Genomic DNA, 16,893 nt, shown 5'->3' on the forward strand with positions numbered 1-16,893 from the left:
GCAGAACAACCTTCTACACTGTGACGAGAAAAAAAAACCGTGTAGCTCCTCCAAGGCTAGGGCCAAACTGACATACCGGTGTCTGGCCAGCAATTATTACAGAAAATGAAAAGTCTGATAATCTGCACCTCAACTTTGGTGAAATCAAACTCTTTGACATAAGAAACGTAAATTTAAAAAAACATTCTAACATTCTATCTGCGGTATGGAAACATCTGCACGTTTGTCTAACAATAGAACGTACTTGTACAGATGTTGAGGATCACTAGCTTCAGTTTGTCTCCCTCTAACACAAACTCCTCTGACCCTTCACCTTCAGCGCTCCTCTGACCCTTCACCTTCAGCGCTCCTCTTCCTCACTGTGGAACCCTTCTCCTCTACACCACCAGCTTCTGACACAATATTCCTGTTTGATGTCAAACCAGCAAGTGAAGAACAGGCTCATGAGTTTAAATCATAGCCACCAATAAGATGAATTGTTGTGCAGCAGCCACTGGAGAACACTTTGTCTATTTGAACAACTTGTGTACCAAAGGACGACAAAGTGCACAAGGACAAAAATAAACACAAGTGCAGCAATTTGATTTAATACTTTACTAATTTGGACGTGAACCATGTCGTGAAATATTTATCAGGCTTTTGCACCAGTGCAAAAACACATCATACATAATCTTCAATCTATGAGGACGCAACAAGCTCAAGCTCTTTTTTATTTGTTCTAAGTGTGACTTACTAAATCTCCTCTGGTCTTCTCTCCAGTGCTTCCTATACTGGCACAGACATTGTTAAGCTTAATAACCTGACATATACAAAAAAAGAGAGATAAAGCTGTAGAAAAAAGAAGATTGAAAAGGGAACAAGCAAAAGCTGCAGATGGAAATCAGCCCAAGAGACAGCCTGAAATGGGGTGTTACTGCGGTGCTCTGCTGCCACCCAGCAGCAGACAGCGGTACTGCGACACATGCTTCTCAATCATTCCCTTGTTTGAACTGTAAACACCTGATGTTTGTTGACATTGTTTTTGATACAGTTTACATTCTGCTGATGTGCCAATGCGGATATAATATGTTTTTTCTACTATTTCACAGTGCAGAATTTTCTTTAATGCGGAATTATAGTGAAAAGAAAATAATTAAAAAATACATTGACATATTTAAGCATTATCTTCTAAATTTAAATTTCGGAAGACTCAGCGTCGAACCAGTCGAACTAGAATTACTTCCTTTCAGTACTCCAACAAAAAAAACAGATTATGTTTGGTCTATTTGCTGAAACTCGTCCAGATGTGTTCACCAGTCCTGACTGGACTTCTGCTTGATGAACTTCAGGGACACGTAGTAAAGGCCCATGAAGACCAGACAGACGGCCAGCAGGACCAGGTAGCACACGTACAGAGGATACTGGTTCATGTTCATGGCCTCCACCACCTGGAAGACAAACAGAATGATGTTGGTTTGTCCGTGTAGAGAACTGTGTCTCACATACACGTCCTCAATAACATTTAATATCTGTGATTAATACCACACAGTTTGAGTTTAGCTGTAAATAAATCACAGTTTACACTCAAATCCTTTGAAACTACTTCTCTTCTCTGAATAAACTACTAACTCCAACAAAACAAGACTTTTATAACCAGTGTTCCCTTGACTCTGTCTGCTACTCAGGGTTCTGTTTATTTTGTTTACAGTGTTTTAGACTCACGTTTATTCCGTCGATGTTGATGGTGAAGTTCCCGACGCCGACCGGGTACTTGTTCCCTCTGAACTGCACCTGCAGCATTCCCTCGAAACCCCAGCGCATGAAGGAGATGTGAGAGAACCAGGAAGCCACTGAGGAGTCAGACACAAGCACAGGTACAAACATCACCTCTCATTTCTGAAGCTGCTCTGTTCTCACACAGTTCCAAGTCTTCCGAGGACGATTAATCCGTCTCCTCACCAAGCCACATGTTCTCCAGGCTGATGACAAACCCGCCGGTCAGGTAGAAGACGGTGAACAAGGCGTTGCCCATGAAGGCCGAGGTCTGCAGGGTGGGCAGCGAGGCGGCCACGAACAGAGCCATGGCTCGGCTGCAGTAAACCATCAGCCACACCAGCATGAAGCTGAGCAGGAAACGCTCCGGAGCCTCGTTGAGCCCGGCCAGCCAGTAGATGGGAACCCCGTAGACCAAGGTGAACACACAGTGCTCTGGTAACTCCCCCAGGATCTGAATTCAGATACAGAGAAGGGTTGGTCCTGGCCGGTGGACTTGGGTACTCAGGGTTCTATTGTCTTCTAGGTCACACTTTACTCTTTATACGCTTTAGAGACCCAACATGTCTCCATGAGCAGCACTTGGTGACTGTGGAAGGTAGAAACTTTGAACAGAGCCGAGTTTGGTACTTCTGTCTTTGTGAAGACCAGTTTGACCATTGGACTTTACAGGACAGACACGTGCCCAAAAGACTGTTTAAGGTTTAAGACTTGGTTTTACAGTTCAGGTATTCAGGTCAGAGTTACATTAAGGTAAAGGTACATTGTGGAAGAATGTAAATAAGTATGTTTGTGTGTGTTTTTACACTGGCACATATTTCCCAGTAGCATTATACAGTGATGTTCATTACTGTAGCGTGACTTCCGTGTGGAGCAAGACTGCCCCCTAGTGGACTAGCAGCTGGGTCACTGTGGTTTACCTTGGCGAAGAAGTAGGATGTGACTGAGTACATTCCGTCCTCCAGCTCGTGGTACAGCATGGCTCTCTCTGTGTGACCTGCAGGCAACAACACATCCGTCTGATGAGGCTCAGGTCACAGTTCATTCTGTACGTTCAATACTTTACCTAAAAGTCTCTTATTAGCTCCAAATATACATTTATTGCACTGAAGAACGAATGAAAACGGAGATTTATTAACAATTAAATTGGTGAAGATTTGTATATGGATGTAATTACAATATAAACTTGGATGATTACGAATATATATTTTTGCCAAAACCTTCTACAACTTGTCACTAGTCCCATTACAGCCCAGTAAACCAAGTCACCAGTGTAATCTGTGAGGTTCTGATGAATCTGCCAGTAACTGTGAGCTTACAACAGCCTCAGAACTAATCAATAACCCAGATGAAAACCGACAAAGGGCAAAACAAAGACGGTCTGTCTCCCTCATGGCTCTAATTGCTCACATTTAGCTATGACGTCCAGCACCACAGCAAACGGAGTGAGCGCTCCGATCATGTAGAGGAGGCCCACGGTGTCCTGAAGGGACAGACGCTCTGCTCCGGCCCCGTAGTACAGGAAACCCACCAGCAGGGACATGAGCAGGGCCTCGAAGCCGTGGACCAGTAAGGTGACCAGGTCCCTGAAGTCGTTGTACATGTGACGCCTGTGGGAGCAGGAGTGAGAGGAGATCAGTTTTACAATGTTCTCCTTCCTCGATAATACATCTTTGTTTGTGTGTGTGTCTTTACCTGATGAGGATGGTGAACTGGTGAAGTCGTCCCGGCAGTCGGTTTCTCTGCTTGGAGATTGTGATGACTTCCTCTCCCTCTGCCGTCTGAGGGCTGCAAGAGACACAGGAAAGAGAGAAATGGATGAGTTAGGAACTGCTGGGTTTCTCTAAGATATTGTTAGGTTTCCATCTAATTATGTAAAGGGCCTTGAGATAATATATGTTGTGATTTGTTTAGACATATCAAATATCAATTAAATTTAATTAAATTGAACTGAATTTAATTTATTTCTGTCTATAAAATGTAAGAAAAGTAGTGAACACATTTCCCAGAGCTATATTCTGTAAAACACATAAATAATGAAGCAATAAATAAAACAATAGCTTATTAATTTTCAGGTCCTGTATTTTTGCAAATTGTATCGACTCAGATGTGAAGTGAAGCAGGGTACCTTTCAGTGTGTGTAGGTGCTGTGTTGGTCCCGGCAGGTTTCCACATGTGGTCATGTGTGTCTCGGACTTTTCCCATGAAGAGCTCAGACAGAAGTCTGGCTCGCTCCAGACACTCGGCCTCCCGCTCCGCACTGCGCCGGTCGATACTGATCAGATCCACTGGACACGGCAAAATGAGACTTGATCAAATAACGTGGTTCACGAGGACAACTGGGTCACATTGATGTTTGTTTGAAGAGATACAAAGCAGCTTTTTGAGACTTCCTCTGAGTTGTAAATGAGTGTGGGAGTAATAACAACTTTAAAACATTGTAACTTCTTCAAATACAATCATCTTTTCAGCTTTCTAGCACACACTGACCATAGAAGTCGGAGGGGTTGCAGTATCGTGGGCAGGGGTAACCCAGCGCGGTGAAGTAAGGCACCATGTCCCGAGCAGCACCGCAGTAAGCTGCCGAGCCCGACGACAGCAGGACGACCAGGTCGAAGAGCTGGAAGATGTCCGATCGCGGCTGGTGGACGGACAGCAGGACCAGGCGGTTGCCTCGGGCCAGGCGGGACAGGGTGATCACCAGGTTGTGAGCTGTGAAGCTGTCCAGGCCGGACGTGGGCTCGTCCAGGATCAAAATACCTGGAATGCAAATGAAACAATGCATAAAATGAGTCAACTCTTCGACCCCAGGTTCCCTCCTGTCCTACTCTCTGTGATCAGTGGTGATTCAAATGATCCAAACAGGTCGAATACAGAGCAAAGAGTTTAGTAGGTGATGGAAATCAGCAGATGTTTCACTGAACTTTGTAGAGATCTGTCAATTTAACACTATTCTACACTAGGATTGTTCAGAAAAGGTCAAATCATCACAGTATCAAGTTTCACACACAGGAAGAGGATGAGCTACTGTTATTGGTGAACTTAACTGATACCATCAATTTCCTTTTTCAGAAGAGACAAATGTATGTACTATGTATGTATGTACTGAGCTGAGAATAAGTGACCAGCTCCTCCTTGATCTGCCTGATAGCTATGATGGTTAAGTGATGGAGCTACTGGCCCAGTTCCATTATAGACGTCTCACTTCTCAGAGAAGCCAGACAGATGGAGGGATTCAACCTGAAAATGAAGAGATAGCAGATTTCTCTCACCTGGGTTCCAGAGAAGCTGGACAGCGATACTGACTCTCCTCCTCTCTCCTCCGGACACCCCCCTAACGTAGTCGTTTCCCACCCGGGTGTGAGCACACTGTCGCAGCCGCAGCTCTGCGATGACATCATCCACCTGTGGCAGGAAACAGGGTTTTGATGTTGATCTTACAACATTGTGAGGAAAAAGAAATAGATACATACATCACACCAGGTCCAAACAAAGGTCACATGCATGGTTTAAATTCGTTTTTTGAGAATTGATCTCACCCTCAAGCTGTGTACATTCTCATCCTGTCTGTAAATAGTGTCTGTGTTGGGTTGAGTTTTACCCTCTGGTCTCTCTGGGCCTGGCTGTAGTGGGTGGGGAGCCTCAGTTTGGCCACGAAGACGAGGGTCTCTCGGACGGTGAGGTGAGGAAGAAGTCGGTCGTCTTGGCGGACGTGAGCGATGCTCTTCTTCACCAGCTGCCGGGTGCTGGGCCTCCCGTTGATCAGGATCTGGCCGGACGTTGTCGTGCTGCCCTCATCCCGACACGTGATGATGTCCAGCAGAGACGTTTTACCACAACCTGAGAGAAGAGAGTGACCCACATGAAGCAGTTCTCACTACAAACAGAACTGGAATCACTATGGACGTCAAAATATTATTATAACCCTTGTTTTCTCAGCTAGTTAACGTCAGCCCATGAAAGTCCTCCTCTCTCTTTTGGTTTCTCTGGCATCTGTGTTATTTATCTTTGTATTTTCAATATTTTAACTATATTTTAAGTAATATTAACTATTTTAGGTATTTTACTAGTATTTTACATTGAGTGCTACTGTATCTATTGACAAACATTCTCCATTACTCCACTAGGTGCATTTGGTGGTTTCCTAGTTTCTAATGAATAACATATGATAATATTGTAAATGACAGTAAGTTATTTATGCAGCAGAGCAGAACTCATATTGTATAAATCATCCCACGTCTCTGCAGATTTATTAACAGATGTATTGTAGAATTTTTGCAATGTGATATTTTTCATTTTGCTTAAGTTACAAATCTGAGTCCTTCTTTGACCACATGACTTCATGCTGATGTCGGCCAATAATATAATCCAAGGAGGCCATTACATTTGTTGGCTTGATAAGAAACAGCAGTGTTTTCGTGTTGTGTTGTGTTGTGTTGTGTTGTGTGTCACCTGAGCTGCCGATGATGGCCAGCATCTGACCGCTGCGGACTCGCAGGCTGAGTTTGTTGATGGCCGTCTGCTTGTTTCCTTTCATCTCCCACGGCAGCTTGAACTCTGACAACCTCTCGTACCAGGGGATCTGAGCCGCAGTGTCCACCTGTGAACACGATGAACACACACAGTCTACACACGTGGGTATGATGCAGCACAGACATCCGCATGTAAAGATGTTCAAACAGTTAGAAGCTGAAGGAATCTGCAGAGGAGGGCCGAGCCGGGAGTCCTCAGTTACCTCACAGTGCAGGTCGTTGACCTCCAGCTCGTTGCACCCTCCGCTGTAGGTGAAGTACAGACTGCTGTCTTCCTCAGAGGAGAACAACTCGGTGTCTGGGTGCTGCTGAGGAGGAGAAAACAGCTCAATGACTTTCATACAGTCAGGACTCACTGATTTGGATTTGTAACTGTATCTGTACAGTCTGTCTGTGCTTTAGTGAGTTTGTGCAACCAGACACTAGAGAAACACAGATTTGTGTAAGTGGCACAACAATCAACCTTTGCAGTGCTGCAGTATCAGACCATCTTGAATTTGAACTTTATCAGTAAAGTTTATTTGACAGTGACTCATTTATTTAATGATCCCCGTGCGCGTGCTCGAGCATGTGAGCATGTTTAATCTTGTGTGTGTGCATGATTATGTAATGTTATGTAATCTCTCCAATTTAGATAAATAGTTGATAAAAAGTATAAACATTTCTTATTTCTATTTCTTTCGAACTTAAAATCTTAGACAAACTATACCTTTAAACTAAGTTTAGTTATATGACATAAAACAAACTTGTAGAACTTTAAAAAAATCATCCCAATCCAACTGGAGTCTTTGACGATCAGACCTTCATTATAATAATGATAATAATAATAATAATGCTCAGATTTAGCCACACAAGGTTTCAGTTGATGAATTCAGTGGTTCTGCAGCAGGCAGAGAGAGAAGCTGGTCGGATTAGAAGGAAATAACTCAAGGAAATTAGCAGAGGAGCTTAAAACTTTCAGACAATTAAAAAGAAAAACATGTTATTATCCTGATGTTTGTATAAACCCAGGTAATGAACTGACCTGTGAGGAGTCTTTTCTGTGGTCGAGGCCCATGTCTATGTCCGTGTCCATGATGATGCGAGTTGCTGGTCTGTCGGGTCAAGAGGTCAACTTCGACCCTTTTTCCTCTTCTGCCAGAACCCTCTCTTTTCCCCTCTGAGGTTCTCTGCAGGGTCTTCTCTTTCCTCCTTTCCTCTCACTGTGTCTTCTCCCTGTTTGGTAGCTTGACTTCAGTCCAGCTGAAGTCTCCTTGTGTCTCAGCTCAAAAGCGTTTTTCCCTCAAAGTGTCCGATTCCGTGCCATGTCAGTGGCTGGTCGGGTCGGTCCCGTCGGTCGAGCTCTCCTGGTCGCTGTGCACGATTCGAGGACCGAGGAGAGACTGACATCCAGTCAGTAAACTCTGCTTGTGTTTTTTCTCTTCTTTATACAACGGCAGATCAAAGTTCCCTGAGATAACGCAACGTTCACTGTGTGTTTATGGTTCCACAGAGACTCCACGGCCCCGCACTTCTGCTTCGTACAGGGAATGAAGGCAGCGATAGAAAAGGCTCGGACTGTAAGACAACTCCAGTTTAGAGCTCTGCACGCTGTTTACTAGTGGATATGAAAACACTGATCTGAGACGGACTTGATACAATTGTCGTTTGGATGTTGTGTGCGACGGAGGGGCCAGAGACATGTACAACATTGACTCGGTGCAGGCGGAGGAGCCAGAGAACAGGAGCAAAGTTAATGAATCCTTCAGTTATGTGTCGGAGGAGAAGAGGAACGTGTGGAGGGAAAGCAAAGAGGAGCGATCGGAGCCCTCCTGCAGCCTGAGCGTCAGAAACATCTCCTACACAGTCAGGTAACTGCTGCACAAACACACAAGAAGAAGAGAGAATCACACAGAATGATCGGGTCAAGCTTAGTTTAACTGTCGTGTGGTTTGTTTCTTTGGCTCCTGAAAATAAATAGACACAGGCAACTCTTTGCCTCGAGGCTGTAGCATGAAATAAAACATTTCTGATTGTTTATACTGTAGATTTATATTTATATTTAGATATATGGTGATCAGTTTGAGTGGGGATTGATTCAGTTCTGTGAAAATGTTGCTCATGCCCTTGTTTGTGTGTGTGTGTGTCTGTGTGTGTGTGTGTGTTGTAGTGAGCGTGTGGGTCCATGGTGGGACTTACCTACCTACAGGAAGCGATGGACTCGTCAGATCCTAAACGATGTCTCCTTCCACGTAGACAGCGGGCAGATCATGGGCATACTGGGAAACTCAGGTCCACCCTCCACTCAGTTAGAAGTTTAAACAAAGACATTTAATTTGTAAAAATCTATTTGATATTAACAGTGGTTCAATTGTAAGAACATTTTCTGATGAAAGAGCTGTTAAGGTATTAGACACTGAATCCAAGACAAGATATATGTTTGCTCGTGTCCAGGATCTATTGTGATCACTAGGAAAATCATTACTTAGGACAGTCTTCACAATTAAAAGTCTGTGTACAACAAATGACTGTGTACACATATGTACTTATTTGTGTGTGTTTGTGCTGTAAAGGCTCAGGAAAGACCACGTTGTTAGACGCCATCTCGGGGAGGATCGGACACCGAGCTACTCTGCTGGGTGAGATCTTCATTAACGGCCGGAAACTGAAGAGGGAAGAGTATCAGGACTGTTTCTCCTACGTGCTGCAGGTAACACACAGAGACACACAAACATGTCGTAAAGAACACACACAAAATACACTGTTTGTGAAGTTTTCTCAATGCTTCAAACTGGGCTTTCAACACTAACCCTGACAAGACACAGAAATCATTTAAAATGATGACGAGATGTAGTGCAGCCAGTTTCCTCTTTAGTCAGAAGCTAAAAGCAGCTGATCCCATCCAAACACATTTCACTTTGCCCCCAAGTTCTGACCACACACTGACATCAGGTTAGACTTTACCCGACAGAGTCACGTGTGAGTGGCCTCATGCAGACGGTTTGTATGTGTTTAAGTTGCCTGTGGTTCAACTAACCACCATTTAAAACAACATTTTGCACAAACTCCTGAAAGGTTCCCCGGCCTCTGTGTGAAATTAACTTAAAACCCTTGATAGCCTCCTCATACACTTAATCTCTCAATGAGAGGTGCTCAAGTGTATCCACGGCCCGAATTAAAAACACTGGTGTAAAACTGGCCTCGCTTCCATTCAAATCATCTCTCTCCTCTCGCTGATAACACCGACCCCCCCCCAAACCCCCACCCTGCCTCCCCGGCTCTCTAAGCCTCGTCATTAACTCCCCTTGCTAAGCTGAAGATGAGGAGGTGATATGAGCTGCTGATATTAAAGTCATTCAGAAGAGAGACTAAGGAGAAGTGGGACTGGGAGGTGCCACGTGTTAATTGAGGCAGGCAGGCGGTTTAGAGGGTTCAAGCAATGTGTGTGTGTGTGTGTGTGTGTGTGTGTGTGTGTGTGTTGCACATGTCTCGTGCAAAGGTACAGCTGGTCTTATGCATATATGAACATACAATGGATGTGCAAAGATGCTGCTGAGATTTGAGGATATTGATTCTAAGGTTGTGGAATCAGAACTAGAAAAGTGAAGCACAACACAAATTTCATTCCAGTCACACCAGTAACTTTCCAGATATACTGTAGCTTGATTACTGGTGAACACACTGGTGAGAGGGAGGACTCCTCTCTGTAAAACTGGAGGAAGGTTTAACCAAATAGCTTGAAAAAAAAATGCTTCCATCTTATCTTCTATTAGGATAAAAGAACCATGTGATATATTGTTCTGCCTCGTTGAATCCTCATTGGTGTCTTGCTGTTTCTTTTCATTACTATCTCCTCTTCTCTCTTTGTCTTCGTCAGAGTGATAATTTGTTGAGTTATCTGACAGTGGAGGAGACGCTGACGTACACGGCCCAGCTCGCTCTGCGGAAGCACTCGGCCGGAGCGATCAAGAAAAAGGTGAGTTTTGAGAGAGCGTCTTCTTCCTGCTTTGTGAGTTGTCTCGCTCGGGCCAAGGCGAGGACACAAAGGAGACGAAAGGCCTGGGGGTGGAGAACCAGAATTTATATTGTTATATCACTGAAAAGAGAGGATCTGAATCAGGTGGAAATATTTGAAGAGGTTCACGATCTTCCTGTCTCATCTCTGACCCTTTGACCTCTTGCTTCTGTGCAGGTTTCCGCCGCGATGGCCGAGCTGAGTCTGAGTCACGTGGCTCACAGTGTTATAGGAGGTCGCATTTTCCCAGGAATCTCTGGGGGGGAGAGGAGGAGGGTCTCCATCGCTGCCCAGCTACTTCAGGACCCAAGTGAGTATACCTCTGTGGCTGGGATATGCCTCAGGAGAAATACAGGAACTTAAACAAGGAGATACTGAAGCGATACACCGATGCATTTGAGCTGAATTGAGCTTTCAAACATATGGGACGATGATTATTCAAAAAGAGCCTTGAGCACACGATATCAGAGAGATAATGTCAAAGACATTAGGTGAATATATCTCATACACAGACTCTTGGAAGAGACAGGATGAGAAAGTTCAACTCCGGACTTTTGGAAGTCCACTCATGTGAAAAACAAAGGGATCGAAGAAAGAGTGGAATAGGGAAAGGACACAGAAGGGGATGAAGGGAGAGATGGAGAACAGTAATGAAAGGCTGGGTTATCACACCAGAAAGGGAATGAGCAGAGACTCACCTCTTTGTGTGTGTGCGCTTATCCCAGGTATAGTTTATCAGGTCTACAATCCTCGAGGGAGGATGAAGGGTCTCAGTCCTCATTCAGGATTAGAATAGCCATGGACACACACACACACACACACACACACACACACACACACAGTCGCACACAGAGTAATGAGGAGTTCCCATTCGCTGCCTCTCCAATCAACCAGGAAATGAATTAATCTCACAATTAAAGCATCTGCTAATTCCACTCTGCTTCCATAAAGCAAAGAGGCAATCTTTTAATTGTCCTAATTAGAGTAATTAACTAAAAAAAAAGAAGAACTCACTTATCTTCATAAGTTGAGTCGGCCCCGCTGAGAGTCCTTCATGTGCCACTTAATAAAAAGTACATTTAAAAAGTTATACGACAAAGTTATTGTCGTGTCTTTCTCTAGTTCACAATGTTTCAACGTGTTTCACTGGGTGTGATGTCGTTGCAGGGGTGATCCTATTGGATGAGCCGACCACTGGCCTGGACAGCATGACCGCCAATCAGATTGTGGTTCTCCTGGCCCAGCTGGCCCGAAGGAACCGTGTCGTCATAGTAACCATCCACCAGCCACGCTCCGAGCTCTTCAGGGTGAGTTTGAGGGAGGAACCGGAGAAAGAAGACAGAGAGAGACCGACTAAAACTTCTTTAAAATGATAGACTCACTTATTTCTCATGTCAAAATATCCACAAGTCCACATCTACATCGAAACAGTTTTTGGAGTTCTTCATACTGGTCGAAATCTATTTCTAGGGAAATATTAATGAAAGACATGTGGGGCAAAATACAAAAAATCTTCAAAAGTTACAACAGATTGTCTCGTAAACATCAGATGTACTTCAGAAACCATTTCACCTTGTTATGTGTGTGTGTCTGTGTGTCTGTGTGCATTTGTCCCCCAGATGTTCAGCAGGATCGCTATCATGAGTCGTGGAGAGCTGGTCTTCTGTGGGCAGCCAGGAGAGATGGTGGACTTCTTCAGTCAATGTGGATACGAGTGTCCAGACTACTGCAACCCCTTTGACATCTACGGTACAGTGTAGTAGAAATACAGAATATGAACAGTACATCATTACAGTATCTGAAAGAATGAAGCCTGTGGAGCACGTTCATTAAAATGTCCAAACTGCTGTGATGTGAAACAGTGGACTTCACCTCAGTGGACACGCGCAGCAGTGAGAGGGAGGCGGCCACGTTCAGTCGCATGCACGAGATCACGTCGTCCTACCAGAGGTCGGCCATCTACCAAAGCATGCTGGGAAAGATAGAGCAGAGCCTGCAGCGGGTAGACAAACCTGTCATCCCCTTTAAGAGCAAAGAGTCGCCCAACGGTGCAGCCAAGCTGGAGGTTCTGCTCAGGTCAGTGCCGAGCAGGTCATCAAAACCAAAGTGAATGAGGACATTGTCCATAAACAAAATAAATGGTACGATCCTTTTGATTAAACTACAGAAATGATTTGATTTACATCATTGAGTTATATCTCTGCTTTTCAAAAATCATACGTAACTAGATCTGGACTTTTGCAGGGAATTAGCTAGCTGAATTTAATAAGGCCAAGTAAGGTCAACAAACGATTATTCACCCGTTCATCTCACTAAATGCTTAGGCTTGTGTTTCCTGTGTGTGTTTTGCGTGCAGGCGGACCACAAGAAACCTCTCCAGAGACCGGATGGGCGTCCTGATGCGTCTGTCCCAGAACTTGATCTACGGCCTCTTCGTGGCCTTCTTCGTGATGCACCTGGACCTCGAGGTCTCCAAGGGAGCGGTGCAGGACCGCATCGGCATCATCTACCAGAGCATCGGTGCTTCGCCCTACACTGGCATGCTGAACGCTGTGGCACTCTGTGAGTTCCTCCCACACATCCATACCTGGGAGGTATAGGCATGATTATTTATGATGTAAATCTGGATCTAGTTAATTTAAATGTGGTTTAATAAGGGGCCTGTTGGGCCTTGGCGGTGGTTTGCTCTCCACTGAGTTCCACTCTAGTTCAATCATTTCAAAATGTCTCCTTCCATTTATTGTTGTGGTTCTGTTTTCCACTTAAATTGATTACAACCTTAACTTGAATATGAGAGACAAAAAGGACAAAACCTAGCCGTGAAGTGAGCTCCATTATTTCAGCAGTTGCGTAATGTTCCCATTACACTCCATCAAACAGCGTGTGTCTGATAACATCGCCCTGTAAATATCTGCAGGAGGTGGACATGATGACTTCAGGGACATTCTGAAGTGGGTGTGCTCTATTACCTTCGTAGAAGTGATGCACTATCTACATTAAACAGCATGTTTGAAGCGTCTTTATCTCGGCAGTGTAAGCTCACTTATCTCTTGTTCAGGAGGTGAAAGACTCTGATGCCTGCAGTATTTTTTCATCCCTTCAGCAAAAAATTGTGTGTAGTCTAGCTAGTGTTACGCTCCGTGAAAGACTCATAAGAGATTCCATTTACTTTGAGAGTCGCTGCTGGGTCAGATTAAAAGATCAAGCTAAAGGTTGTGAGTTAATCTATGGGAGTTTTATAGATTAGAACAACTGTCAGCAGAAATATAAGTTTTCCAAAAGAAGAGCTTCCGTTTCTAAATGATTTGCACAAAAACTAATGTGTAAACCTTTTGTTATTCTCCGTCTGGTTCCCACTGGCTTTACCCAGAAGTTTGACAGGCGCAGTTCCAAAGGGAGAGTGACCTTCACTCCATTTACTGTAAAGCTCAATGAACCCGATTGCCTTTTTACCCACAGACCTATAGAACCTATATACTACTGTATCATCTATGTGTGCTTGTTTCTGTGTATCTCACTGTATTTATAGCTGCTGTGACCTGTAGTAACCCTGAACGAAGACAAACACTCACACTCACATGTTACAGTCACAAAGGGACAAAACAGACAGAACCCCAGCTTCGTTTCAACCACATCCCCTTGACTAAGAACCAAAACCACCATCGCTGGGTTCTTTAAGAGAAACCACTGCTGCGTAAACTATGTTAACAGCTTTATGTGATTTGGAGGATTTGACAAATAATTATACTAAAGTTCTGTGACGTTTATCTCTTATCTTGTGATAGTGTTTACGCAGAAAAAACAAATTTTCTAATCTCAGTGTCAGTTTCCTATTGAAAATGGTAACTCCATTTTCAAAGCAGTGTAAATAAAATATTATTATTATTATTATTATTATTATATCTATAGGAGCTGTTTCATCATAATCGTTGTACACACTATCAGTATAATTTAAAAGAATATATTTAACTAGCAAGTGTTATTGGCTCTGTGAGAGTTGATTATCTCTTTAATGTATTTCTCAGTTAACAGCCGAGTCTCAAATCTCCGCTTTAGGGTTCTAGCTGTTACAGATACTGAGGATAAGAGATGTGATAAGAGACTGGGCTCAGCAGGAGTCACATTGGAATTTAAAAGGTAATTAAAAGCAGGACATAAGCACCCAAACAGCCAGAGGTAATGAGTGTGGCTATCATGGTGACCTTGACTCTCATGGACAACAGCTGATAGGATCCAGAGACGCTTTGACCAAGATGTCTGGATAAAAACCGAGAACACCAGGAAATCTGGCACTTTGACAGGATGAGTTCACACGATAAAGACGGATCAGATTGCTTCATCAGTGATTCTGTTGTAGAGAAGGGATTTTTATTTTACAATAAGATCGTTCTGGGTTTTAAGTATGAAATGTAAACCCTGAATGGAATAATGAAAAATGTTCTGGTCCACCAAAAGACTATTAACTTACAAGTACTTGTCTCTTATTTTTATAACCCAAACAGAGCCCAATATTTAATAGGATGATGATTTTTACCTCAATTTCTAACAGCTGTTTATCGGCATCACTTCAGAGCTTCACTTGCTTTTATCCCATCACTAAATCTACCATTTCTCATTCTGTCTCCTCTCCGTTTGTCCTCAACAGTCCCGGCGCTGCGAGCCATCAGTGATCAGGAGAGTCAGGATGGTCTGTACACTAAATGGCAAATGTTCTTGGCCTACATCTTCCACATCCTGCCCCTCAGCATCCTGAGTGTCGTCATCTTCACCTCCTTCCTATACTGGTCGGTACAAAGCATGTGTGTGTTCTGTGCATCAACCTCTCTGAGCATGAACTCATGTTTTAACTCTCTGCCTGGATTCCTCTCAGGACGGTGGGGATGCACCCCGACATCATACGGTTCCTGTGCTTCACTGCTGTGGTCCTCGTCCCACATATTATAGGTGAGCTGATACAGATAAGAGCTCATAAGCATTACAGCGATTTTCTTAATAGGAGAATAACAAGTGCTTATCCTTTAACACTTTAATTTGTTTAATGTCATATTTCCACTGTTTCTGGCTGTGACTATGTCTCTGTTCTGCAGGCGAGCTGCTGACTGTGGTGTTACTGGGAGTGGTCCAAGACCCCAACATGGTCAACACTGGTGTGGCTCTGCTCAATATCGCAGGGATCTGTGTGGGGTCCGGCTTCCTGAGGTGAGACACCAATATTCTTAATTTATTCATTAGCTTGAAGTTATCTTTTTGCCAAGTCCTTGTCAGGTCTTCACTGTAAATAATGGCACTGAAGTGTCCAATAGCACCAGTAACACACTCTCCTTTCCTCCTCCATTCAACAGAAGCACTAAGCAGATGCCGGAGGTCTTCAAGTGGCTCAGCTACCTGACCTTCCAGAAGTACAGCTGTGAGCTGCTCATCGTCACCGAGTTCGACGGACTCGACTTCACATGCAGTACGTTGTTGTTTTTTAACCCTGGGACCAACCTGTTTGTCCAGCTACCACACGAATGAAATGAGGTCGAAAATCATAGTAATTTTTACTTGATTAATTTGTATAAATAGGTCAAACACTGGGTTCCAGCATGAGTTTTACTTTCATATGTTCATAAACACTTTTCCGATTTTTACTGTTACACAATTTCAAATCGGGACGATATTTATTTATTATTTAAGGCCACAAATTGATTGACAATCCATCAGTTAAAATCGTTTTACCTGCAATCATTGCCGAAGGAGAACACACTTCTTTTGCACTATTGAAAGCTATTTTAGCCTATTTATATTACACGATGTACCTAATGACCTGGAAACTGAATGTAAGAAAGAAAAGATTCAATATTGGCAGGCACCGATTTCTACTTATCAGTTTGACATTTTATCTGATGTTCTTATTAAGATTGGTTTTCTAGAGAGGGTTCGTAGTTCAAGGACACTTGGCAGGACACGCCGAGGGAGACTTATTGGCCTTGTGACGTGTTGTGTTGCAGATATTTCCAAACCGTTGCCAGGAGCCTGTCTGGTCACACAGGGCAGTCAGATCATCGATGAGGGCTATCCAGGCGCTCTGTCCAGATACACCCTGGACTTTGTTCTGCTCTACTCCTTCCTCCCTGCCCTCCTGCTGCTCGGTATGATCAGCTTCAAGATCAGAGACAAGCTTGTACGTCACTAGAACCACAGACATCTGGCGTTTGGTTCAGATGATCCAACAACAGATTTAAAGCACAATATTTACAGTAAGATCATGTTGACTTACAAACACGTCTACTGCATTTGCACTTAATCCTTTAACATTCAAGAAATATAACCTTTAACTTTTAAAGAATGTATAGTTGTATATGTGTACTTTGTATTCTTATGTGAGATTATGGCATTAAACCACCAGTGAGGTCCCAATACCAACATTAACCTTAAAACAACAAGTCACAGATTGAACCTGCTGCTCTGCATAGTTCAAAGATGCAGTTTCTGACTGGAACAATCAATATTTGCACTGTTGTTAAATTATTGTTTTTAATATAGAATTAAACAATTAAGAAACTACATGTAACTTGAGTTTTAATACTAAATAAATATATCACCAGTATAATTCAGTAATATTCACACTGTCAA

At 43.5% G+C, this 16,893-nt stretch overlaps 2 protein-coding genes across 4 annotated transcripts; one reads left to right on the plus strand and one right to left on the minus strand.

The window, feature by feature from the left end:
* Positions 1-579: 579 nt before the first annotated feature.
* abcg8 (ATP-binding cassette, sub-family G (WHITE), member 8) lies at positions 580-8,043 on the minus strand. 2 transcript variants are annotated; one of them, XM_061087471.1, is made up of 13 exons: positions 7,309-8,043; positions 6,488-6,592; positions 6,205-6,352; positions 5,354-5,592; positions 5,025-5,157; positions 4,243-4,512; positions 3,881-4,040; positions 3,448-3,540; positions 3,163-3,362; positions 2,673-2,749; positions 1,939-2,206; positions 1,702-1,829; positions 580-1,427 (listed from the first exon to the last, which is right to left on the minus strand). In XM_061087471.1, exons 1-13 carry the CDS (start codon positions 7,357-7,359, stop codon positions 1,290-1,292), a joined length of 2,010 nt encoding a protein of 669 aa, XP_060943454.1. In that variant the 5' UTR covers positions 7,360-8,043; the 3' UTR covers positions 580-1,289. The 2 variants fall into 2 exon arrangements, with proteins under 2 accessions (XP_060943454.1, XP_060943455.1); XM_061087472.1 differs by having other exon boundaries at positions 6,488-6,589; positions 7,309-8,042.
* Positions 7,394-16,808, plus strand: abcg5 (ATP-binding cassette, sub-family G (WHITE), member 5). Of its 2 annotated transcripts, XM_061087474.1 has the most exons (15): positions 7,394-7,676; positions 7,777-8,134; positions 8,434-8,555; positions 8,837-8,973; positions 10,141-10,239; positions 10,456-10,588; positions 11,446-11,585; positions 11,898-12,027; positions 12,141-12,354; positions 12,635-12,840; positions 14,924-15,062; positions 15,149-15,222; positions 15,366-15,477; positions 15,621-15,733; positions 16,269-16,808. In XM_061087474.1, exons 2-15 carry the CDS (start codon positions 7,965-7,967, stop codon positions 16,451-16,453), a joined length of 1,974 nt encoding a protein of 657 aa, XP_060943457.1. In that variant the 5' UTR covers positions 7,394-7,676; positions 7,777-7,964; the 3' UTR covers positions 16,454-16,808. The 2 variants fall into 2 exon arrangements, with proteins under 2 accessions (XP_060943457.1, XP_060943456.1); XM_061087473.1 differs by lacking the exon at positions 7,394-7,676 and having other exon boundaries at positions 7,750-8,134.
* Positions 16,809-16,893: the final 85 nt, after the last annotated feature.

This window comes from Limanda limanda, chromosome 15 (assembly GCF_963576545.1).
Source record: "Limanda limanda chromosome 15, fLimLim1.1, whole genome shotgun sequence".
NCBI classification, from domain to species: Eukaryota; Metazoa; Chordata; class Actinopteri; order Pleuronectiformes; family Pleuronectidae; genus Limanda; species Limanda limanda.

What these genes read in the sequence shown, in the direction of transcription:
- abcg8 (XM_061087471.1), bottom strand. Translation starts at nt 7,359, where the DNA reads ATGGACACGGACATAGACATGGGCCTCGACCACAGAAAAGACTCCTCA. An exon ending in CCAGCTTCTCTGGAACCCAG is followed by an intron (nt 4,513 to 5,024) that starts GTGAGAGAAATC and finishes TTTGCATTCCAG; the next exon opens with GTATTTTGATCCTGGACGAG. An exon ending in CATCCTACTTCTTCGCCAAG is followed by an intron (nt 2,207 to 2,672) that starts GTAAACCACAGT and finishes ATCTGAATTCAG; the next exon opens with ATCCTGGGGGAGTTACCAGA.
- abcg5 (XM_061087474.1), top strand. Translation starts at nt 7,965, where the DNA reads ATGTACAACATTGACTCGGTGCAGGCGGAGGAGCCAGAGAACAGGAGC. An exon ending in CCAGCTACTTCAGGACCCAA is followed by an intron (nt 10,589 to 11,445) that starts GTGAGTATACCT and finishes ATGTCGTTGCAG; the next exon opens with GGGTGATCCTATTGGATGAG. An exon ending in CACGCTCCGAGCTCTTCAGG is followed by an intron (nt 11,586 to 11,897) that starts GTGAGTTTGAGG and finishes TTTGTCCCCCAG; the next exon opens with ATGTTCAGCAGGATCGCTAT.